Genomic DNA, 19,299 nt, shown 5'->3' on the forward strand with positions numbered 1-19,299 from the left:
GATAAAAACTCACCGTTGATAACAAACAACTGTTATGGTCGTTTATTGTAAACACAAATGCTTATTTAAAACAAAATTAGCGAAACGGATTTTTTTTCAAGACCTTTGAACTACATTACCCACAATGCAATATTTTATTCGTCATCTTTTTTTTTTTACTCTCGCGGGTTTTGTTTTGGTATGGCGGCAGGCTTCGAAAGTTCTGTATGTTATGTTTCTATTTTGCACTTTTACACTCCAGTGACACCATTTATCGCCCATGTTGAAGGTAAATCCCATGTTTTAAACACTTTTAAAAATGTTGCTAATGTTTCTGCCTCGTCACTACAGTGTAACAACTGTCAACATAGCTTTGTGTATCTTCAAAGAGCCTGCTAACAGCAAATATCACCGGGGACGCCTTTTAAATGAAATTGACTACATTGTACTCCGAGCACCATTCCACTATCTGTTATTACATTTCATAAATGTTGTCACTTTGTCAATGATTAGGACGCTAGATTTCACAAGCAGCTGTGTTTTACCGTTGCTAACCAAACAAACTGCCGTGTTGAGTCGCTACCGTTTAACCGTGTAAACCAGAGTTGTCCATTTATTTTTACTGAGGGTCACCTACAGAAAGATATACAAAGGGCTGGGCCACTCACTATAGGTAAGCTATATTGCCTTGTAAATCAGAAAATGCAATCAAATATAGGTAAATTATTACAAACAGCCTACCTCAAAGCTTTCAACTAATAGGGTTTCATTCATTTTGTTACAACTAGTCTCTGCAGCTCACTCCTTAAACAGAAGCCTCAGATTGGGGGGGTGGGGGGATAAGACAAAATAGGAAGGGTATATTTCAATCTTGTTATGCAAATAAGTTATTGGGCTTTTTCGATCAACTAAGATTTGTTAGAAAATGTTTTCAAGTTTAATTGACTGATTTTTTTGTGTGCTCTTAACACATGAAAAATACATTTTTACATATTTAAGAAGTAGAATATAAGACATGGGCCATATTTCATTATCCTTTGAGAATTCCCTGCGGTCCAATAAAAAATGGACCACGGGCCGCAGTTGGGACACTTTGGTCTGACCGGTGAAAGCCAGACACTTATTAAAAAAGCTAATTGTTATTTCTTCGTAAAGGAGTTACTAACTTATATATAGTTTTCTTGGATCTTGGCACCTTTTGAGCGTGCTGTACGGTATTTAATCAGGCTGAGATTAACCTTTATTAACCTGTCACCATAATCTGTCTCCAAATCCTGGATTAGCGAGACCTGCCTGAGACAGCGCCGTCATCCTCATGTCATCTCCAGCCGGGCTTCACTTCTCCCAGGCAGACTTTGTGGCCCGGTGGATGCCAAGTAGCACCAGAGCCGGGGTCATCCTCAGCCCCTGCCCGGATTTGGCAGGCTCCTTGAGACACACCTCTGCCATGGGACCCTCCTCCCTGGAGCCAGACGACTCCTTTGCATCCGATTTCGCCCCTCTTCCCGGCTCAGCAGACAGCAGTTGCCTGGGTGTGGATGGATTTACTCGGTCACCTGGAGGAGTGACAGCTGGCACGGACATGCCAGTGAACGATCTGTCCTCTGGGAGACATTTAGATGGAGAGTTGGACAGCTTGGACGAGATGGCAAGCAAATCACAGGATCTGCCCCTAAGGAGGAAGCTTGAACAGGTTAGGACATTCTGTTTTAGAATCTGGTGTCTCATACAAATAATGTTTTGTCTCCCAAGGCTTCAACACAGGTTAATTGCCTGACTGTCATTGTTATAACAACATGAGTTTTGTTTGATATTCTAAAGCAGAATGCACAATCTGGTTGTCAGAATGAACACTGAAGAGATTTAATTAATGTGACTCAGAATATTACCCGGAATACTTGACCAAGCCAAATGAACATTACATTACATTACATTGCATTTAGCTGAGGCTTTTATCCAAAGCGACTTACAATAAGTGCGTTCGACCAAGAAGATACAAACTTGTAGAAAACCGAATCATAAAGTACATCAGGTTTCATAGAGCCAAGCATTTCAAGTGCTACTCAACTGGCTTTAGATAAGCCAGTCCTTTATTAGTATATAAGTGCTTTGTTAATAGTTCTATCGCTCGAAGTGGAGTCGAAAGAGATGAGTTTTCAGTCTGCGCCGGAAGGTGTGTAAGCTTTCTGCTGTCCTGAAGTCAATGGGGAGCTCATTCCACCATTTTGGAGCCAGGATAGCAAACCCACGTGTTTTTGCTGATGGGAACTTGGGTCCCCCTCGCAGCGAGGGTGCAGCGAGTCGTTTGGCTGATGCAGAGCGTAGTGCACGCGCTGGGGTGTACGGTTTAACCATGTCCTGGATGTAGGAAGGGCCAGATCCATTCGCAGCATGGTACGCAAGTACCAGTGTCTTGAAGTGGATTCTAGCAGTTACCGGAAGCCAGTGGAGGGAGCGGAGGAGCGGCGTGGTGTGGGAACATTTAGGAAGGTTGAAGACCAGACGAGCCGCTGCATTCTGGATGAGCTGCAGAGGTCGGATGGCACATGCAGGTAGACCAGCCAGGAGGGAGTTGCAGTAGTCTAGGCGTGAGGTGACGAGAGACTGGACCAGAAGCTGCGTCGCTTTCTGGGTCAGCTGGGGACGCATCCTCCTGATGTTGAACATGACATCTCTTCCCTCCATCATGCAATCTGATCCGTGGACATCTTCATTTAGTAACCTTTGCTCGACACACTTAAAAGAGCGTGCAGCAGCACATGCATCATGTTGGCTAATCTGTTGTTGTGTCCTGAACGTGGGAATTTAAATGGTGATTACACCACTGCTTCCTGTGTACTTAACATCTACCGACCTCATCTCACAACCTTTGCCTCTACTTGCTATTAATAGTGTTTCCCCCCGAAAGCTACCCTTATCAGCAAAGACTTGGAAGTGCATGCAAGTCAATCAGCACTTTTATTCACTCTCTAAATGTGCAGTGTGCAACTGTGATGGACAGCAACAAATACATTTACAAGTTAGAGTGAGGAGGTGGAATTGGTGTCAGCATGAAGTCACAGGTTCACTACATTCCACTTAATATAAAGCCATGTCTAGCCAACATATATTTAAGCCTACTGAAAACACTGAGTTGCTGTGGATAAGAGGGTAACATTTAGATATCGTTGTGTGTGTTATTGTGCAGTTGAGGATATGGCAGCAGCAGATGCAGGAGCGGCTGAAAGCCAATCAGCTGGGGGAGCTGCTTCGCCTCCAGGAGGAGCAGCAGAGGCTGCTGGGAATGATGAACGGATCTCAGCACTGTGCAGGAGGTAAGAGAGAGAAACAGTTTGCTGCATTTAAGAAATGCATACAATGTTTCCCGTAGGATGGAGTCATAGCAGCGGTGCTGAGGCACGCGGGCTCAGTATCATGTGAGCGCGTGGAATTTCTTAGTGTGTGCACGTGTGAAGTGCGCCCCGCCAATTTGTTTCTATGTCTGCCAGCACAAGAAAGGCTCTTGAGGCCTAGTACCAGGGCTGGTTCTAGACTATTTGCTGCCCTAGGCGAGATGTTATATGTAAAGAATAAATGAAAAATCTCTACAAAAGACAAATACACTATCAAAACAGAAATGCATTGACATGGTAATGTGTTCAGTATTGTATGAACATGAAGATCGGGCAGGGACGCAGATCGGTTAGTGACACCTGGTGTCACTACCCGATCTGCAGCTCTGCCCGATCTGCAGTGCGCATGTGCGAGATGGTCCGCCATATTGGACAACTCCGTACGGCAACTCAACTAGGACACTTGACACAGTGGCGTTTGGCAAAGCAGAAAAAGAACACTCAAAAAAGCGAGAGAGATGAGTTATTGTTATTACAACGTGACTTCACTATTATTTAACAACTCTTTTTATTGGGTTCTCTTATTTGGGGTTAAGTATAGTCAGAATAAGTTAGGAATGGATTTAACTTCTGTTAGACAGCTATCATACTGAATACATATTTACTGTGAATGTGTGCAACAATGTATGGCATATAGCTGTCTAACAGAAGTTAAATCCATTCCTCACTTATTCTGACAATGTACTTAACCCCAAATAAGAGAACCCAATAAAAAGAGTTGTTAAATAATAGTGAAGTCACGTTGTAATAACAATAACTCATCTCTCTCGCTTTTTTGAGTGTTCTTTTTCTGCTTTGCCAAACGCCACTGTGTCAAGTGTCCTATTAGAGTTGCCGTATGTAGTTGTCAAATATGGCGGACCATCTCGCACATGCGCACTGCAGATCGAGCAGGGAAGCAGATCGGGTAGTGAGGCAGATCGGGCAGGGAGGCAGATCGGGCAGGGAAGCAGATCGGGCAGGGAGGCAGATCGGGCAGGGAGGCAGATCGGGCAGGGAGGCAGATCGGGCAGGGAGGAAGATCGGGCAGGGAGGCAGATCGGGCAGGGAGGCAGATCGGGCAGTGAGGCAGAACGGGCAGGGAGGCAGATCGGGCAGGGAGGCAGATCGGGCAGGGAAGCAGATCGGGCAGGGAGGCAGTTCGGGCAGGGAGGCAGATCGGGCAGGGAAGCAGATCGGGCAGGGAGGCAGATCGGGCAGGGAGGCAGATCGGGCAGGGAGGCAGATCGGGCAGGGAAGCAGATCGGGCAGTGAGGCAGATCGGGCAGGGAAGCAGATCGGGCAGGGAGGCAGATCGGGCAGGGAGGCAGATCGGGTAGAGACACCAGTAAACCCAAAGCAGGAAAAGAAGAAGTATCGTCAGCGGCTTCATTTGCGTAATCTTCCCTCAGGGACTTATTCCGGTGTGAACGCGATCTGCTCTTAGTTCCATGGGGGAACTAAGAGCTGGGAACTAAGTACGGCAAAGAACTTGGTGTGAAAGCGGCTTTTGATTTATCACTACCTTATTTAAGATTGATTTTTTGTTTTTATTTGAAAGGATGTGTATACGAAAAATCTTTTGATGCAATAACAATATATATATATATATATAAGCATGTTTTGATGATTAACAAGATAACATAATATATTAGCATTACTTGGCCAAAATAACTGTGACATTAAAAAAAAAAAAATCTTCCCATGCCTTCTGTTATTTATTTTACAGATGACACAGAACTTTCAGATCTGTCAGAATCAGACTGGCAGGACAAGACGTCTTACAGCCCCTCCAAAAACTCCCATGGAGTCCCACAGGGATCGTCCAGGGGCCCCCTACAGGGACAAGAGTCCTCACCTGCACAAAGCCAGCAGCGGCTACCCAGAGGTCAAGATTACCTGGAGGTGGACGATGAGGAAGAGGGTGAGGAGGGAAAGGTTTCATTAAGCTTAACAGCATTTGTACAGAATTGTTTTATGTTGTGAGTACTTTGGACATGATTTGACTGTGTGTTTCCGACAGGCACGTGGAACCCCAGAGAGGATGATCGTGAACAGAGTTTCCATAGTAACACTTGTGGTGTGGATGTGACCGACGACAACAACAGGGAAAACGATGAAGTCTTTCATGACAGGTAAAGCCTATGCTCCAATATATTACTGTTACTGTTAATACGACTGCTTTTATTTTTGCTGACTACATTTCCTGTGTGCATACGTCTGCCTGTGTGCGTCCGTGCCCCGTCCAGACCTATAAAGTCAGGTATCGGGGGTCAGAAGAAGACGTTTGAGGAGTTGTTGGAGGAGCAACTCCGGCTGGAGGAGCAGAAACTGAAGTCTCAGCAGGTCAGAGAATACAACACGGTTCATTACAAACAGTAAACAAGTCAATCATCAGTTCGTACTAAATGTACTTATCCCCTTAAATGTAATATCACTAATTTAAGCCTCTCCATACGGGTGCAACAACATCCAAACTCTCATTGTGTCTTCTCCCTGAAACAGAGCCACACGGATGTTGTCCAAGCTCCTCCCAAGAAGGCCTTTCTGAAACGGGGCGAGGGTCTCTCAAGATTCACCAACACTCGCAAAGCCTCCTTACCGGAAATGGAGTTAAAGAAGGATCCTAAATCACAACTCAAGTCCAGAGTAATCTCCCGCAGCAACTCGGAGCCTTCATCCGTCCAGAAAGGTGTCACAAATGGAGTCCAGCGGCTTCCTGTTCAGCGTAAAACCGCCACGCTCAACAAGGAAAACCGACCGAGGGGTTTCGGTTCAGCCCCTCAGGATTTAAGAGTTGAGAGCAAGGCAGCACGGATGAAGGTGTTGGGTAGTCATCAAAGACAAAACACAGAGGCCATTCAAGCTAACCCAGAGAGGAGACAAAGTAAACAACATCAACTCGGGCAAGTAAAGGATCCGAACAATAGAAAGGTGGGTCCGTCAGCTCAGGCTGCCGGGAACATGCAGCCGAACCCAGTGACCAAACAGGTGGGCATGTTCAGAGCGCCAGAGACACTTGGAAGTGTCGCCGCCAGAGAGGAAAGCGTGGAATCGGCAGAAAGAGGAGACGGAGTTCCACAGGACTCGTTTGAGCTGTCGTTCCAGGAGAAGCTCCACCGCTGGGATTGTGACCTGCAGATCGAAAACATGGAGCTGGGAGAGTTTGAGCTGCTGGAGCAGGCGGCCCAGGAGCTGTCCTTCTCCTCCAACTCCTCCTTTGTCATGAAGGTACTTCGTAAAGTCAACAGCTACTCTCGAGTTGTTTACACTTTAGTTTCTTCTAAATACAGTGTGTTGTGTTTTCTCTACCAGAGTGATTTCTTTAAATAGTATGCACTGGTCTTTTTAAGCAGACAAAATCAATATTTTGATACAGAGTTTAATTAGGTATTGCAGCTGCTGCTTTTTGGTTTGGCAACTGTGACGCTTTTATTTGTATCACCAGCTCATCGGCTGAGGCTCAAAGCAGCTGTTTCTCGTTAAACACTTTTCAGTAGTCGATGGTGGGGTGCCGGGTTGTTGCCTGGCTGGGGAACTTTGTTGCATGTCATTCTTTGTCATTCCCCACCCTCATTTCCTGTCATTTCTTTACTGTTGGTTTTATTCTACAGGCATAAAAAAAAAATTGACGGTAAATAGTAGAATTATACTCTCATTTCCACGACAGCGCGGTTTAAGCGTGCCGTGCCGTGCCCGGCCCGTTTGTGGTTGCGTTTCCACTTGGCGTAGTTCCGGCTAGCGGGTACTTTTTCACAGTTTTCTGGCTCTCCAAAATCGAGGTTCTTTCCGGGCCGACAGCCGGGCTGAGTATGCTAAGCTAGCGAGAGAATCGCTGGCGACTACAACAACATGAACACATTTGACCGTGATTTAATTGTAATACACGTTTCAAAATGATGCCGAAGTAACAACATACTGATACCGAGTCGTGTGGTGCGGTGGGTTGTGAGTTGGTGTTGGGATCAGGGTTCAAACCCCACTGCAGTCAGCATGTCGTTGTGTCCCTGAGACCCCTCGCCCACAGTACTGAGTATGTAAGTCGCTTTGGATAAAAGCATCTAACAAGCGACATGTAATGTAATACCGGTTACGGTTAGTAATGGAAAGTGAGCCTGGCCTACCAAGGCCTAACGATACCGTACTAAGCCGTGCGAGGCCCTGCAGTGGAAATGCGCCATAAGTAGCAATAGAATAGAATGTATTGGGAGGGATGAAACCCTCTCTAATGGTCACACGTGCAGAGCACACGGCACACAGCGACATGTGTTCTCTGCTTTTAACCCCTCCTAGTACCAGGAGTCTAGTGCTAGGAGCAGTGGGCAGCTATTGTACAGCGCCCGGGGAGTGGGGGGGAAGGGGGGTGTCCGGTGCCTTGCTCAAGGGCACCACGGCAGGGCAGGAGGTGAACTGGGACCTGTCCAAGTAGCAGTCCACACTCCATATTTAGGTCTGGTCGGGGACTTGAACCGGAGTCTCCCAGTCCAAGCCCCTACTGACTGAGCCACTGGGCAGAACAGCTCGGATGAGGGTTGTGTAAAGAAAGCGGCAAGAATGAATCCCGCCAGTATTTAAAATATTCCAGTAGTTACAATCTTGAGCGTGTGGATTTGTATTCTTATTTAACCTTCACTATAACGCGGTGTTATTTTAAAGGCTCTGTTCTGTTCTTGCAGGTCCTTCAGTTGGACCGACAGCACAGGGGGCTCCACCCTCGACGGCTCTCCTCCACCCCCATCAAGTCACCACCAAAAGCTGCAGGTCAGGGGAGCGGTGGTGCTGCTAGTGGGAGTGATGCGGCATCTAGAAGCAGTCCTACGGACTCTGTGAAGTGCAGTGAAGATGCGCTTGAAACCGGCGTTAAGAATAAGACGGAGGTGAACGATGTGAGAGGAGGGAAGCACGAGATCTCTGATATCTCATCCTGCGACTCTGAGTTTGAAGACCAGGAAGTAGCGGTCAAACCACCTGCGTTTCCCAGCAGCCTTTGCTTTCCCCCACAGTCCAACCTGCCGTATGACAAGCGGTCGTATCAGGACGAGGACAGCTGCAGGGACTCGGCCTCAGATGTGACACAAACTGAGGAGGAGAGTGACGGCAATGCCGACGAGTCCACGCTGATAGAGGACAGGCAGCAGGGGGGGGTCGTGTTTGACGACGACGACACGTGGAACGATCTGGAGGACACCGCAGTCGCCCCAGCCAATGAGAGTAGAGGAGCTAGTCCGGTTTCCAAGGCAACAGCCAATGGGATCCCGCCCCCGACGCAGATCCTCTCGAGGAAGGTGGCAGCGAGTAAAGTCGTGGAGCTGGAAATAGAAACCGAGCTTCCTCCTGCCTCTCAGCTCATGACCAGGTTGTTCCCCGCGCTGAAGCCAAAGACCCAGAATGCACCTCTCCCTGTTCCTTCTGTTGCATCTGAGTACAAAAGGCCAGAGGAGGACACAGGTGAGAATATACAGGGAGCATATTTCCAAGGAGGCTGAGTCAGCCTAATGCGGGACATTAGTTTGAAGGTCGCTCCGCCCTCACCTGTGATTAGACGTTTGAGAAGTCACAGCTTGTGTTAACCCATAGGTTCATTTGTTTGCCCTTTGGAGCCGAGGTGTCCCACATTAGGGCAGTTCACCCGATGTTTATTTCCCATAGGCCCATAAATGTCATTATTATCATCCTTATATTTATTTAATAATCAAAATGTCCACATTCCCTCCGGCCTACTTTCTGTCTCTAACCAAACCTCAACTACATGTTCAGTACCTTTTTAAAAACGGCACACAGGCAAGAACAGAAGCCGTCTGGTTGGCACTTCATCGTGTCATGTACCTTTTTAATGCAAATATATATTATTGGCCGTTCAATTTAAGTGTGTGTGTGTGTGTGTGTGTGTGTGTGTGTGTGTGTGTGTGTGTGTGTGTGTGTGTGTGTGTGTGTGTGTGTGTGTGTGTGTGTGTGTGTGTGTGTGTGTGTGTGTGTGTGTGTGTGTGTGTGTGTGTGTGTGTGTGTGTGTGTGTGTGTGTGTGTGTGTGTGTGTGTGTGTGTGTGTGTGTGTGTGTGGTGTGTGTGTGTGTGTGTGTGTGTGTGTGTGTGTGTGTGTGTGTGTGTGTGTGTGTGTGTGTGTGTGTGTGTGTCTCCAGTCCCGCAGGTCCAGTCCCGACAGCTGAGAGAGAGACTGGTGGAGCTGGAGATCGAGATAGAGAGGTTTAAGAAGGAGAACGCTGCCCTCGCCAAACTCAGACAGGAGAACGAGAAAAACCAGGAGGACCTCAGGTGAGATGTCACGTTATGTTTACCTTTCAAATGACCTTCCAAGACAAGAGGTCCCTGCTCTGAGCTACTCTCATGACTTCACGTGTGGAGGTGGTTGAGCTGTTTATACTTGTTTGATGTAACTTTGTCTCTCTTGCTGTTATGCTTACTCGCTGTGTTTGTAGGAAAGAGCGTGTGGCGTTTGAGCAGCTGAAGGCAGAGGAGCTGGCTAAGTTAGAGGAGGCTAAGAAGGAGGAGAACAGGAAGCTGCAGAAGGATCGTAAACTGTTTGAGACGCATGCGTCAGCCGCCAGAGCCATCCCCGACAAGAAGGAGAGGGAGGAAATCCAGGTGGGTTCACACGTTATACATTTAGTCTCAGTGCAGTGGCTTACGTCTGCTTTACGTACACTTTCATCAACACTTAAATACTAATGAAGCTGCGTCTGCTGGATGGGAATGAAGCGACTTTTTGCTACAACTTAAAGGTCCCTATTAAACTGTTTTCATCAATATATCACAGGTCTGATATCTACAAACATGTCTCTGAAGTGTTAGGCTCCAAACACCAAACAGGTCATTGCAGCATTACCCATAATCCCCTCTGTTTCAAAAGTGCTGATTCTCTGACTGTTACTTTAGATGAAAATAAGGAGGGGGGGGGTTACCTTGGTTACTGATTGGCTGATGGTTACACAAGCCAAACACATCGTTATGACATCATAAAGTGGCCAAAATCTGATCAGCTCATTTTCAGACAGGTTTTTATATAAATGGATCAAAAAGAGAGAAAATCTTTGTTCCTGAAACTTTCAGAGTCTCTTTCCACAGAGGGGACACATGTTGATGTAGAAGAGACATGAAGAAGAGGGGACACATGTTGATGTAGAAGAGACATGAAGAAGAGGGGACACATGTTGATGTAGAAGAGACATGAAGAAGAGGGGACACATGTTGATGTAGAAGAGACATGAAGAAGAGGGGACACATGTTGATGTAGAAGAGACATGAAGAAGAGGGGACACATGTTGATGTAGAAGAGACATGAAGAAGAGGGGACACATGTTGATGTAGAAGAGACATGAAGAAGAGGGGACACATGTTGATGTAGAAGAGACATGGAGAAGAGGGGACACATGTTGATGTAGAAGAGACATGAAGAAGAGGGGACACATGTTGATGTAGAAGAGACATGAAGAAGAGGGGACACATGTTGATGTAGAAGAGACATGAAGAAGAGGGGACACATGTTGATGAAGAAGAGGGGACACATGTTGATGTAGAAGAGACATGAAGAAGAGGGGACACATGTTGATGTAGAAGAGGGGACACATGTTGATGTAGAAGAGACATGAAGAAGAGGGGACACATGTTGATGTAGAAGAGACATGAAGAAGTGGGTTTTGCATAATGGTGGCCTTGAATCTGTCCCCTTGCTCCCTGCCAGGCGTTGAAGCAGCAGCTGAGCTCCCTGCAGGAGGAGCTGAGCGGCAGGGAGAGCCGCTGGACCTCCACCAGCAGCCGGCTGCGGCAGACCATCGACTCCCTGAACCAGGAGAAGAGCGCTCTGAAGGATGAGGTACCCCCCCCCACCTCTGACTCTCTTACACCCAGGCGCTTAAAATGGGATGTGTGTCTCGATACCATATCTGTGTCGGAGAAGTGAATGATCTGAACGAAGCTGGAGGTGATGAGGCACGCGTTGTGATGGACCCCAGATCTTAGAAAATGATTGTCTGTACGTTGCATTCCCTTAACAATCAAGATAACCCAAATGCATTGTAACAACAAATCCTGATCACATAATAATACACGTGTAAATGGAGCCTTTGTGTATAATCGAGAAATACGCCTATCTAAAGTGGTTGTCCTGAATAGTTGAATTCACATGTGTCAAACTCGAGGCCCAAATCAGGCCCGTGGTGGATTTAATTTCGGCCCGCAGAATAATTTCTAATTACTATTAGATCTGTCCCGCCGGTATATTGCACGCACACCTTCACTCCATCCTGAGGGTTTCCTCCGCTCAGAGCCTGAGCCCAAACATTGATGAACTTGCACCCGAGATGAGATGCTAAGTATTTGGCTTGAACTAGCATCACAGAGCAGCACACTGAGTTTAATGGATGTTTCCTTCTGCACATTTTCTCTCACGACAACAGGCCATGTTTTTTTTTTTTCTCGAAGCTGTTGTTGGTCCGTGGAAAAAATAACCATAAGAAATGACTCTGCAGATAGAGCCATAAGAAATGACTCTGCAGATAGAGCCATTAGGAATGACTCTGCAGATAGAGCCATTAGGAATGACTCTGCAGATAGAGCCATTAGGAATGACTCTGCAGATAGAGCCATTAGGAATGACTCTGCAGATAGAGCCATTAGGAATGACTCTGCAGATAGAGCCATTAGGAATGACTGCAACTGATTATTTAATGTTTAATGTTGTTTTTATAGGCAATAATTTAAGCTTTGTTAGTTCCAGGTTTAATATGTGCAATAAGTTCATTTCAATAAGTTTTGCAATAAACATTGAACCAGTCCGGCCCTCGACTAGTACCCATTTTTTTTATTTTGGCCCCCTGGGTATTTGAGTTTGACCCCCCGTTATTCTTTGAGTAATACAACTTGCCTGTTATGTGTATGATTATAGCAGCCAACTTTTGTTTTTTTTGTCTTTATTTAAAAATGTGTAAGCATACTTTCTCTTTTAATTTAAGATCCTTATGTTGGAAAAGCTCCGCCTGAGTGCCTGGAAGAAAACCTCAGTCAGTGCTGAAGAGAAGGAGAAAGAAGCGAGAGACGCCCCCAAAATGTTTGAGAGCAATGTGCCATCTGTGACCAAAGGAGTGAAATTCGCTGTAAGCACATTTCAATGATTTGTAATATTTCATGTCGTGTAAATAATAATAATAATAAATCTTTCTTTGGTTAAGATCAACATGTTTCAACACAAAAAACAATATTGGACTTCTCTCTGACTTTCATTTCTCGATGAGCCTTTAATTATAAATATGTATCTGTGACTAGTACAACGTGAAGGGGAGAAATGATCGGTGATTTATGTTGTTTGTTAGCATTATTACAGCTATGTATGTATCCATCTACCTATGTGTCTATCCATCTATCTATCTATCCATCCATCGATGTATGTGTCTATCTATCTGTCTATGTATGCGTCTATCTATGTATGTATGTGTCTATCTATCCATCTATGTATGTGTCCATCTATCTATATATGTGTCTATCTATCTATCCATCTATGTATGTGTCTATCTATCTATCTATGTATGTGTCCATCTATCTATCTATCTATCTATGTGTCTATCCATCTATCTATCTATCTATCTATGTGTCTATCCATCTATCTATATATGTGTCTATCTATCTATCCATCTATGTATGTGTCTATCTATCTATCTATGTATGTGTCCATCTATCTATCTATCTATCTATGTGTCTATCTATCCATCTATCTATCTATCTATCTATGTGTCTATCCATCTATCTATCTACAATGTGAATGGGAGAAATGATCGGTGATTTATGTTGTTTGTTAGCATTATTACAGCATCAGTGTCTTTTATGGCATGCCATTGAGCCCTCTGTGTTTTCAGCTCCCTCTGGACTCCAGAAGAAGCAGCTGTGCAGCAGCCATCAGACGAGGCTCCAGAGACACTCAGGGAGCTACAGGTACGCTCAGGAGCTTCAGTCCATTCACAGGAACACAACACGACACTCTCATCACATCTTTGAGGACTGAGATATCTGGCGCATTGGTTTTGTAACTACAGGTTTTTGCAGTCCCCTAACTTAATAAGGTTGCTTTGATTAAGACTTAAATGAATAATAATAAACTTTATTATGGACGTTAGGGCTGTACCCGAATATCCGAATATTCGTTCGTTGGAGTACTATTCGGGTTTCAATTTCATTATACGAATATTGTTTGTGTTCCCCCCGTTTTTTTTCCAAATTGAATTTATTGAAATCTCCAATAACAACGTAAGAGCTTGTGCCTCTTCGGGGGTGCTAACACTTAACCATAAACGTTATCGTTTAATTTCTCCGTCTTTATATGTAGATATTACTTTACTCCGTTAATCTCCGTCACATTGTTTCCATAGCAACAACAACTTCCTGTCAACTGCGTTAACTCTCCTTCAAAATAAAAGCATGTCCATAAATAGGAAGCCAAGCCAAATTACACTTAAGACATTATACAACTGCAACGAAAGTAACAAACACAATGCGATATCCTTTTCAATTTCAAAGAACACAAATTGGGTTACATTAACAACTAACTATAAAACAACAATACTGTAGAATAACAAAGTGAATGCCGTGAATACACGCGTTGAAGCGGTTTGCTGCTGATTACTAGTGTTTGAGTGTTTAGCCACTAAAGAACCAGATATTTCCCTCAGGACTTGGTTTGACACAAAACTAATATTGAGTTATTGGACTTACTGATATACTTCCCAAATACTTGTCTCCACGCCAGAGTCCTGCATCGGGTCGGGTACCCGACGGGTGACCCGCAAAAAAGGTGATTCGCGGGTGGTATTTTTCCAACCGCTTTTTTCCGGGTTCGGTTCTGGGTAAAACAAAGATGATGCGGGTCGGGTCGCGGGTGTTGCATAATAAATATATTGAAATAATGATAATTTAGTTTAATGTTTAAATCCTCAGACCTCTCCCCCGCGGGACCGCGCATAATCATAACCTCTGCAGCGCATCAATCTGCTGCTGTGCGCGCCACATTCGAAATGGCTGAGGTGAAGCTCTCTAGCGGAGAATACAGCATTTTCAATAACACTTCCTCAAGAGCGAAACCCAGCGTCTGGAGGCTTTTGGTTCCTAGATGGAGAAAATAACCAACATCCCACGCTTTTTGAGACAAATATGCAACTGCGTGTGTTAATAATTGCACGTTTTCACTGCTCATATATAGGCTATGCGGGTTCGGGTCGGGTCGCGGATCTTGTGCCGACGGGTCGGGTCGGGTTGCGGAACTAATTGGCAATATGTGCGGGTAGCGGGGCGGGTTCGGTATTGCACGTCGCGGGTGTGGGGCGGGAGCGGGTCTTGAAAATCAGACCCGTGCAGGACTCTGCTCCACGCTAAAACCCTCAACATTGTGATGGATTACAGATTTGTTTTTTGTTTGGTTTGTCAGCAGCGATGAAGAGCAGCCTGAGGAGGCCATCAGGCTGCGGACCCTCCTCTTCCTGGCTGCCTGTCAGAAAGACGGAGGAGAGGTCGACTCCTGCCAGCTCGAGTCAGGACACATCCTCAAATCAAGAATCCTCCAGCAGCAGCAGCAGCTCTCCCGTGAGAGACGTGGTGAGTGCTGCTCTCTCTTCTCTGGTGAAACATTCAACTTTTTAATGATATTTTATTTGTATTTCTGAAATATTTTGGACTTTATTTCTTGTCTTAATTTTTCTTATATACATCTATCTCTCTCTATCTCTGACCTTAGAGGTGGTCAGCCCGACACAAATAGATCCTCTCATTCTCTTTATGATCTTGTCCTTGTTTGGGGTCGTGGGGCCGTTGAAGCACGCTGCTGTAAACCAGGGCTCAGTCACGGTTTCATATTTCTGTTTCCTATCCTCTTATCGTAGACAAGGCAATCCCTACCTCAAGAGCCAGAGTGCAGCGAGGCCAACGTGCCAGAATCTGATCAGCAGGTCATTACATACCCCGATGGGAAGGTGAGGAAGTGGAAATATGTCATTTTCCACATCACAGAATATATCTTGAAAGTGAACACGTCTGGATATGTTCACAACATTAAGGAGGACATGGCACAACCGGGATATGCAGCTTTCCTCAGTAACATAAGACGTGTACTTTGTTCTTATGGTGTCTTTGTTTGCATCAATCTGGAAACAGCTGGATGTAACATTGATAGAAGACTTAAATATGAAGTTGTTCTGCAGTGATTTGTTGGTTATGAGTTCCTGAATGGAGTGTGATGCTTCTGATCTCAGACAGAGACGGTTCTGGCTGGAGGCGATCGTCTCTTCGTCTTCCCCAACGGGACGAAGAAGGAGGTCTCAGCGGACGGACTGACGGTCAAAGTCACGTTCTTCAACGGAGACACCAAGGAGGTCACAGCCGACCAGAAAGTGGTGAGGACTTTGACTTAGGTCGCATTTACACTAGTCCCGTTGAATCGAACCCTGGTGCGTTTCGTTTGGGTTTATGAGAACGCAGTCCGAGACCTCCGAAGTGAACTAAACAACCGGACTCTGGTCCGCCTAAAAGAGGTGGTCTCGGACTGCTTGCAAGTGAACTCTGGAGCGGTTCATCGCTGGTGTGAACGCAGTCCGCACCAAAACACAGGAAGCGTAGTATTTACGCGTCACAAGAACGCGGATGTCTTCAAAATCTTTAGTGAAAGAGTCTTTCACTTAAGATTTTGAAGACATCCGCTGTTGTTTAGTGAAAGAATTAACTGTTGAACGGTGTCGTGTAAAGTAAAAATGCTCCGTCAACTATACAATAAAGCCAGAGCCACCTGTCGTCGGTGAGACGCCCCTCCTTACTGCAGAACGTCTCTCATTATGTAATAATGTTTTTTAACGGACGTTGTCTGATGATATAATCATATGCGCGGGCCGCTAGTGTCTGTTGATCTCCAGATTAACAGCAGCATGAGAATAACCTGCCGAAAGTGCCGATGCTCCATGGCGGAGGCTCCGGTAGAAATTGCCGGGATTTTCAGTTTTACCCCCTTAATGTCTGACCAATGGTTGAACAGCATTTCCGTGCACATGACTTGGTGTTTAAAGTTTATAGTCTGTTTGAGTTTTGCCCGTGAGAACGCAAACCGAACCTTCTGGTGCGCACCAGAGAACGGACTATTAGGTGAATGCGACCTTATTCTAAATGTATAAAACCGTTCTCTCCTCACAGATCTATTACTACGCCGAGGCTCAGACGACACACATCACATACCCAGATGGTATTGAGGTGCTGCACTTCCCCAAAAACCAGACTGGTGAGTCCATGAGGAAACCAGTAAAGTAGTTGCCGCTCTGTAAAATAATGTTTATCTCATTTACCTCACTATCTGTTATTCTTCGGACGAAAAGTTAATTATTATTCCGCCAACTTAATTTGCCGCGCTTCTTCTCCCGCATTGAACATCGCAGAAACTCCGTTCAAACATCAAAACGTTCAGCTCGGTCGGGAATCGACGGCTATTACTTTTCTCATTCATAACTTTCATAATTCCAGAGATACATCCCATAATACATCACATTTTGCAGTTCGAATATTCTGCTGCTTTTCCAAGCCTTTTTACTTTCTTCTCTCATCACACATTCAAGCCCCCTGTGTTCATGTATCATTTCAATCTAAATTCTTCACTTTCTTCTTACACATTACATTTCAGCAGTTTAGCGTCAGCTTTTCAGCATAAAGCATTCCCACGAGCAATTTCTTCAGGAATTGCATTCTCTAGTTATTAGATGATACTTATTGATGCATCAGTGTGTAAGGTACGCTGCCGAATTAATGTAGTAAGTGAGAAAATAAAACATGTTCCTCTGAAATGTAGTTCAAAGGAAGTATCAACTTCCATAACTTCAGATGTAGATATTCTAAGGTAACTTCCACCAATGGATTTTATATATAGAAATGTATTTATTAGGATAAACCCCTTGAGATACACCATCTCGTTTTCAAGGGGGTCCCGATTTATTCAAAACAGAAAAGTTTATCTAATGGTTAAAACTTTTATATATTTGGCATTAAATGAAAAAAATCATGTATGTTCGTAGTGGCTTAGTTTGTATTGGCAAAACGCAGGTAATTGATGATTACTGTGTTCCACACATTAATACTTCATTTCACCCTCAGAAAAACTTTTCCCAGACGGCCGTAAAGAAATCACGTTCCCAGACCAGACGGTGAAGAACCTGTTTCCCAACGGTCGGGAGGAGAGCGTTCTGACGGACGGGACCGTCATTCAGGTCAACTCGTAAGTTCAGAGCTGTTATTACTGCGTCTGTTTTTACCACTAATGAACATTGCTTTCCACCGAATGGGAGTATTTAAAGGTCCACTTCTTCATGTGTCTTCTACATCAACATGTGTCCCCTCTTCTCCATGTGTCTTCTACATCAACATGTGTCCCCTCTTCTTCATGTCTCTTCTACATCAACATGTGTCCCCTCTTCTCCATGTGTCTTCTACATCAACATGTGTCCCCTCTTCTTCATGTCTCTTCTACATCAACATGTGTCCCCTCTTCTTCATGTCTCTTCTACATCAACATGTGTCCCCTGTGTGGAAAGAGACTCTGAAAGTTTCAGGAAAAAATATTCTGTCACTTTTTGTCCTGATCCATTTCTATAAAAACCTGTCTGAAAATGAGCTGATCAGATTTTGGCCACTTTATGATGTCATAACGATGTTTTGGCTTGTGTGACCATTAAAAGGTAACCCCCCCCCCCCCCCCTATCACCTGAATCTCCTCCTAGAGCACCATTGAGTTCTTTGTAACCAGATATCTCTCAGAGGGGCGTGGGGAGGGGCTCCTTATTTTCATCTAAAGTAACAGACAGAGAATCAGCACTTTGGAAGCAGGGCTGAAACAGAGGGGACTATGGGTAATACTGCAATGATCTGTTTGGTGTTTGGAGTGAAACACTTCAGAGACATGTTCTGTATATATATATATCTGAGACCTGTAATATATTGATGAAAACAGTATAATAGGGGACCTTTAAAGTGTCCTACACCTTCAATTGACGCCGTGTGTGCATTCTGCCCCTCAGGGACGGCACTAAGGAGATCCTCTTCAACACGGGCCAGAAGGAGATCCACACGGCGGACTACAAGAGGAGGGAGTACCCCGACGGCACGGTGAAGACGGTGTTCACAGACGGCCGGCAGGAAACACACTATCCCACGGGACGCATCCGGATCAAAGACAAGCACGGGAACATCACCCTGGACAACCGTGCGTAGCAACGCCGCGTCTCAAATCTCCAGGAGGAGGTCAGCTGGTCGGGATCTAGTGCTTTTTAAAATGTCATTTCAACGCGCTCTGTCGTAGTCAGAGGCAACACGACAGCTGGTACACAGTTAATATGTAGGAAGCAATAAGCCTTTTTAATAGTATTTAAATTATTTATTTTTAATTTACCTCAAGGACACATTCGACAAGAAACAGTTTGCTAGAAAACGCTGCCTTTGTTTTCTGTCTAAAAAGGTCAAAAATACAATTGCAACTAAATCTGTTCTTTTGTTTGTGCCATCTTTTGGCTTCATCCAGTCTTTACATTTCCAGTGAAGGCCTGGGAATAATGAAACCCTGTTCAGATTCAGTGTGAGTGAAGTGTTTGTTTACAACCATTTTAATTTGTGAATATGTATTTATTTTCCTAGCTTATTGTATATTTCTGTAAAAATAAATTTTATCTTTGTTTTTACAACCATGAATCCCTGTTTTAATCGTTTCAGGAAGAGTTTCAAGTAATTATTTATTAACAGGGTGTCCGCGGTGTCTTAAAGTATTAAAAGTTAAGAAATCAATTTAGCGAAAATTAAGGCTATTAAAAATTAGTTGCCAACTAATTCAGTCGTCGATTCGTTGGTGATGTGTGTTTTACGGGCCGTTAAGCTCCAACTTTATCGGTCCTGGACACATTTAAAAAAATATGTCATACTTATTGCTACATAA

At 44.8% G+C, this 19,299-nt stretch overlaps 1 protein-coding gene across 2 annotated transcripts; it reads left to right on the top strand.

Annotated features, from left to right (window-relative positions):
• Positions 1-173: 173 nt before the first annotated feature.
• Positions 174-19,000, top strand: cpap (centrosome assembly and centriole elongation protein). Of its 2 annotated transcripts, none has more exons than XM_034109365.1 (19): positions 174-268; positions 1,263-1,672; positions 3,167-3,293; positions 5,080-5,274; positions 5,374-5,485; positions 5,600-5,696; positions 5,856-6,581; positions 8,027-8,798; positions 9,488-9,620; positions 9,785-9,950; positions 11,047-11,178; positions 12,317-12,457; positions 13,214-13,289; positions 14,776-14,942; positions 15,227-15,316; positions 15,596-15,736; positions 16,524-16,608; positions 17,472-17,592; positions 18,392-19,000. In XM_034109365.1, exons 2-19 carry the CDS (start codon positions 1,295-1,297, stop codon positions 18,582-18,584), a joined length of 3,852 nt encoding a protein of 1,283 aa, XP_033965256.1. In that variant the 5' UTR covers positions 174-268; positions 1,263-1,294; the 3' UTR covers positions 18,585-19,000. The 2 variants fall into 2 exon arrangements, with proteins under 2 accessions (XP_033965256.1, XP_033965257.1); XM_034109366.1 differs by having other exon boundaries at positions 14,779-14,942.
• Positions 19,001-19,299: the final 299 nt, after the last annotated feature.

The sequence above is a fragment of the Pseudochaenichthys georgianus genome, chromosome 21, assembly GCF_902827115.2.
Source record: "Pseudochaenichthys georgianus chromosome 21, fPseGeo1.2, whole genome shotgun sequence".
Taxonomy (NCBI): Eukaryota; Metazoa; Chordata; class Actinopteri; order Perciformes; family Channichthyidae; genus Pseudochaenichthys; species Pseudochaenichthys georgianus.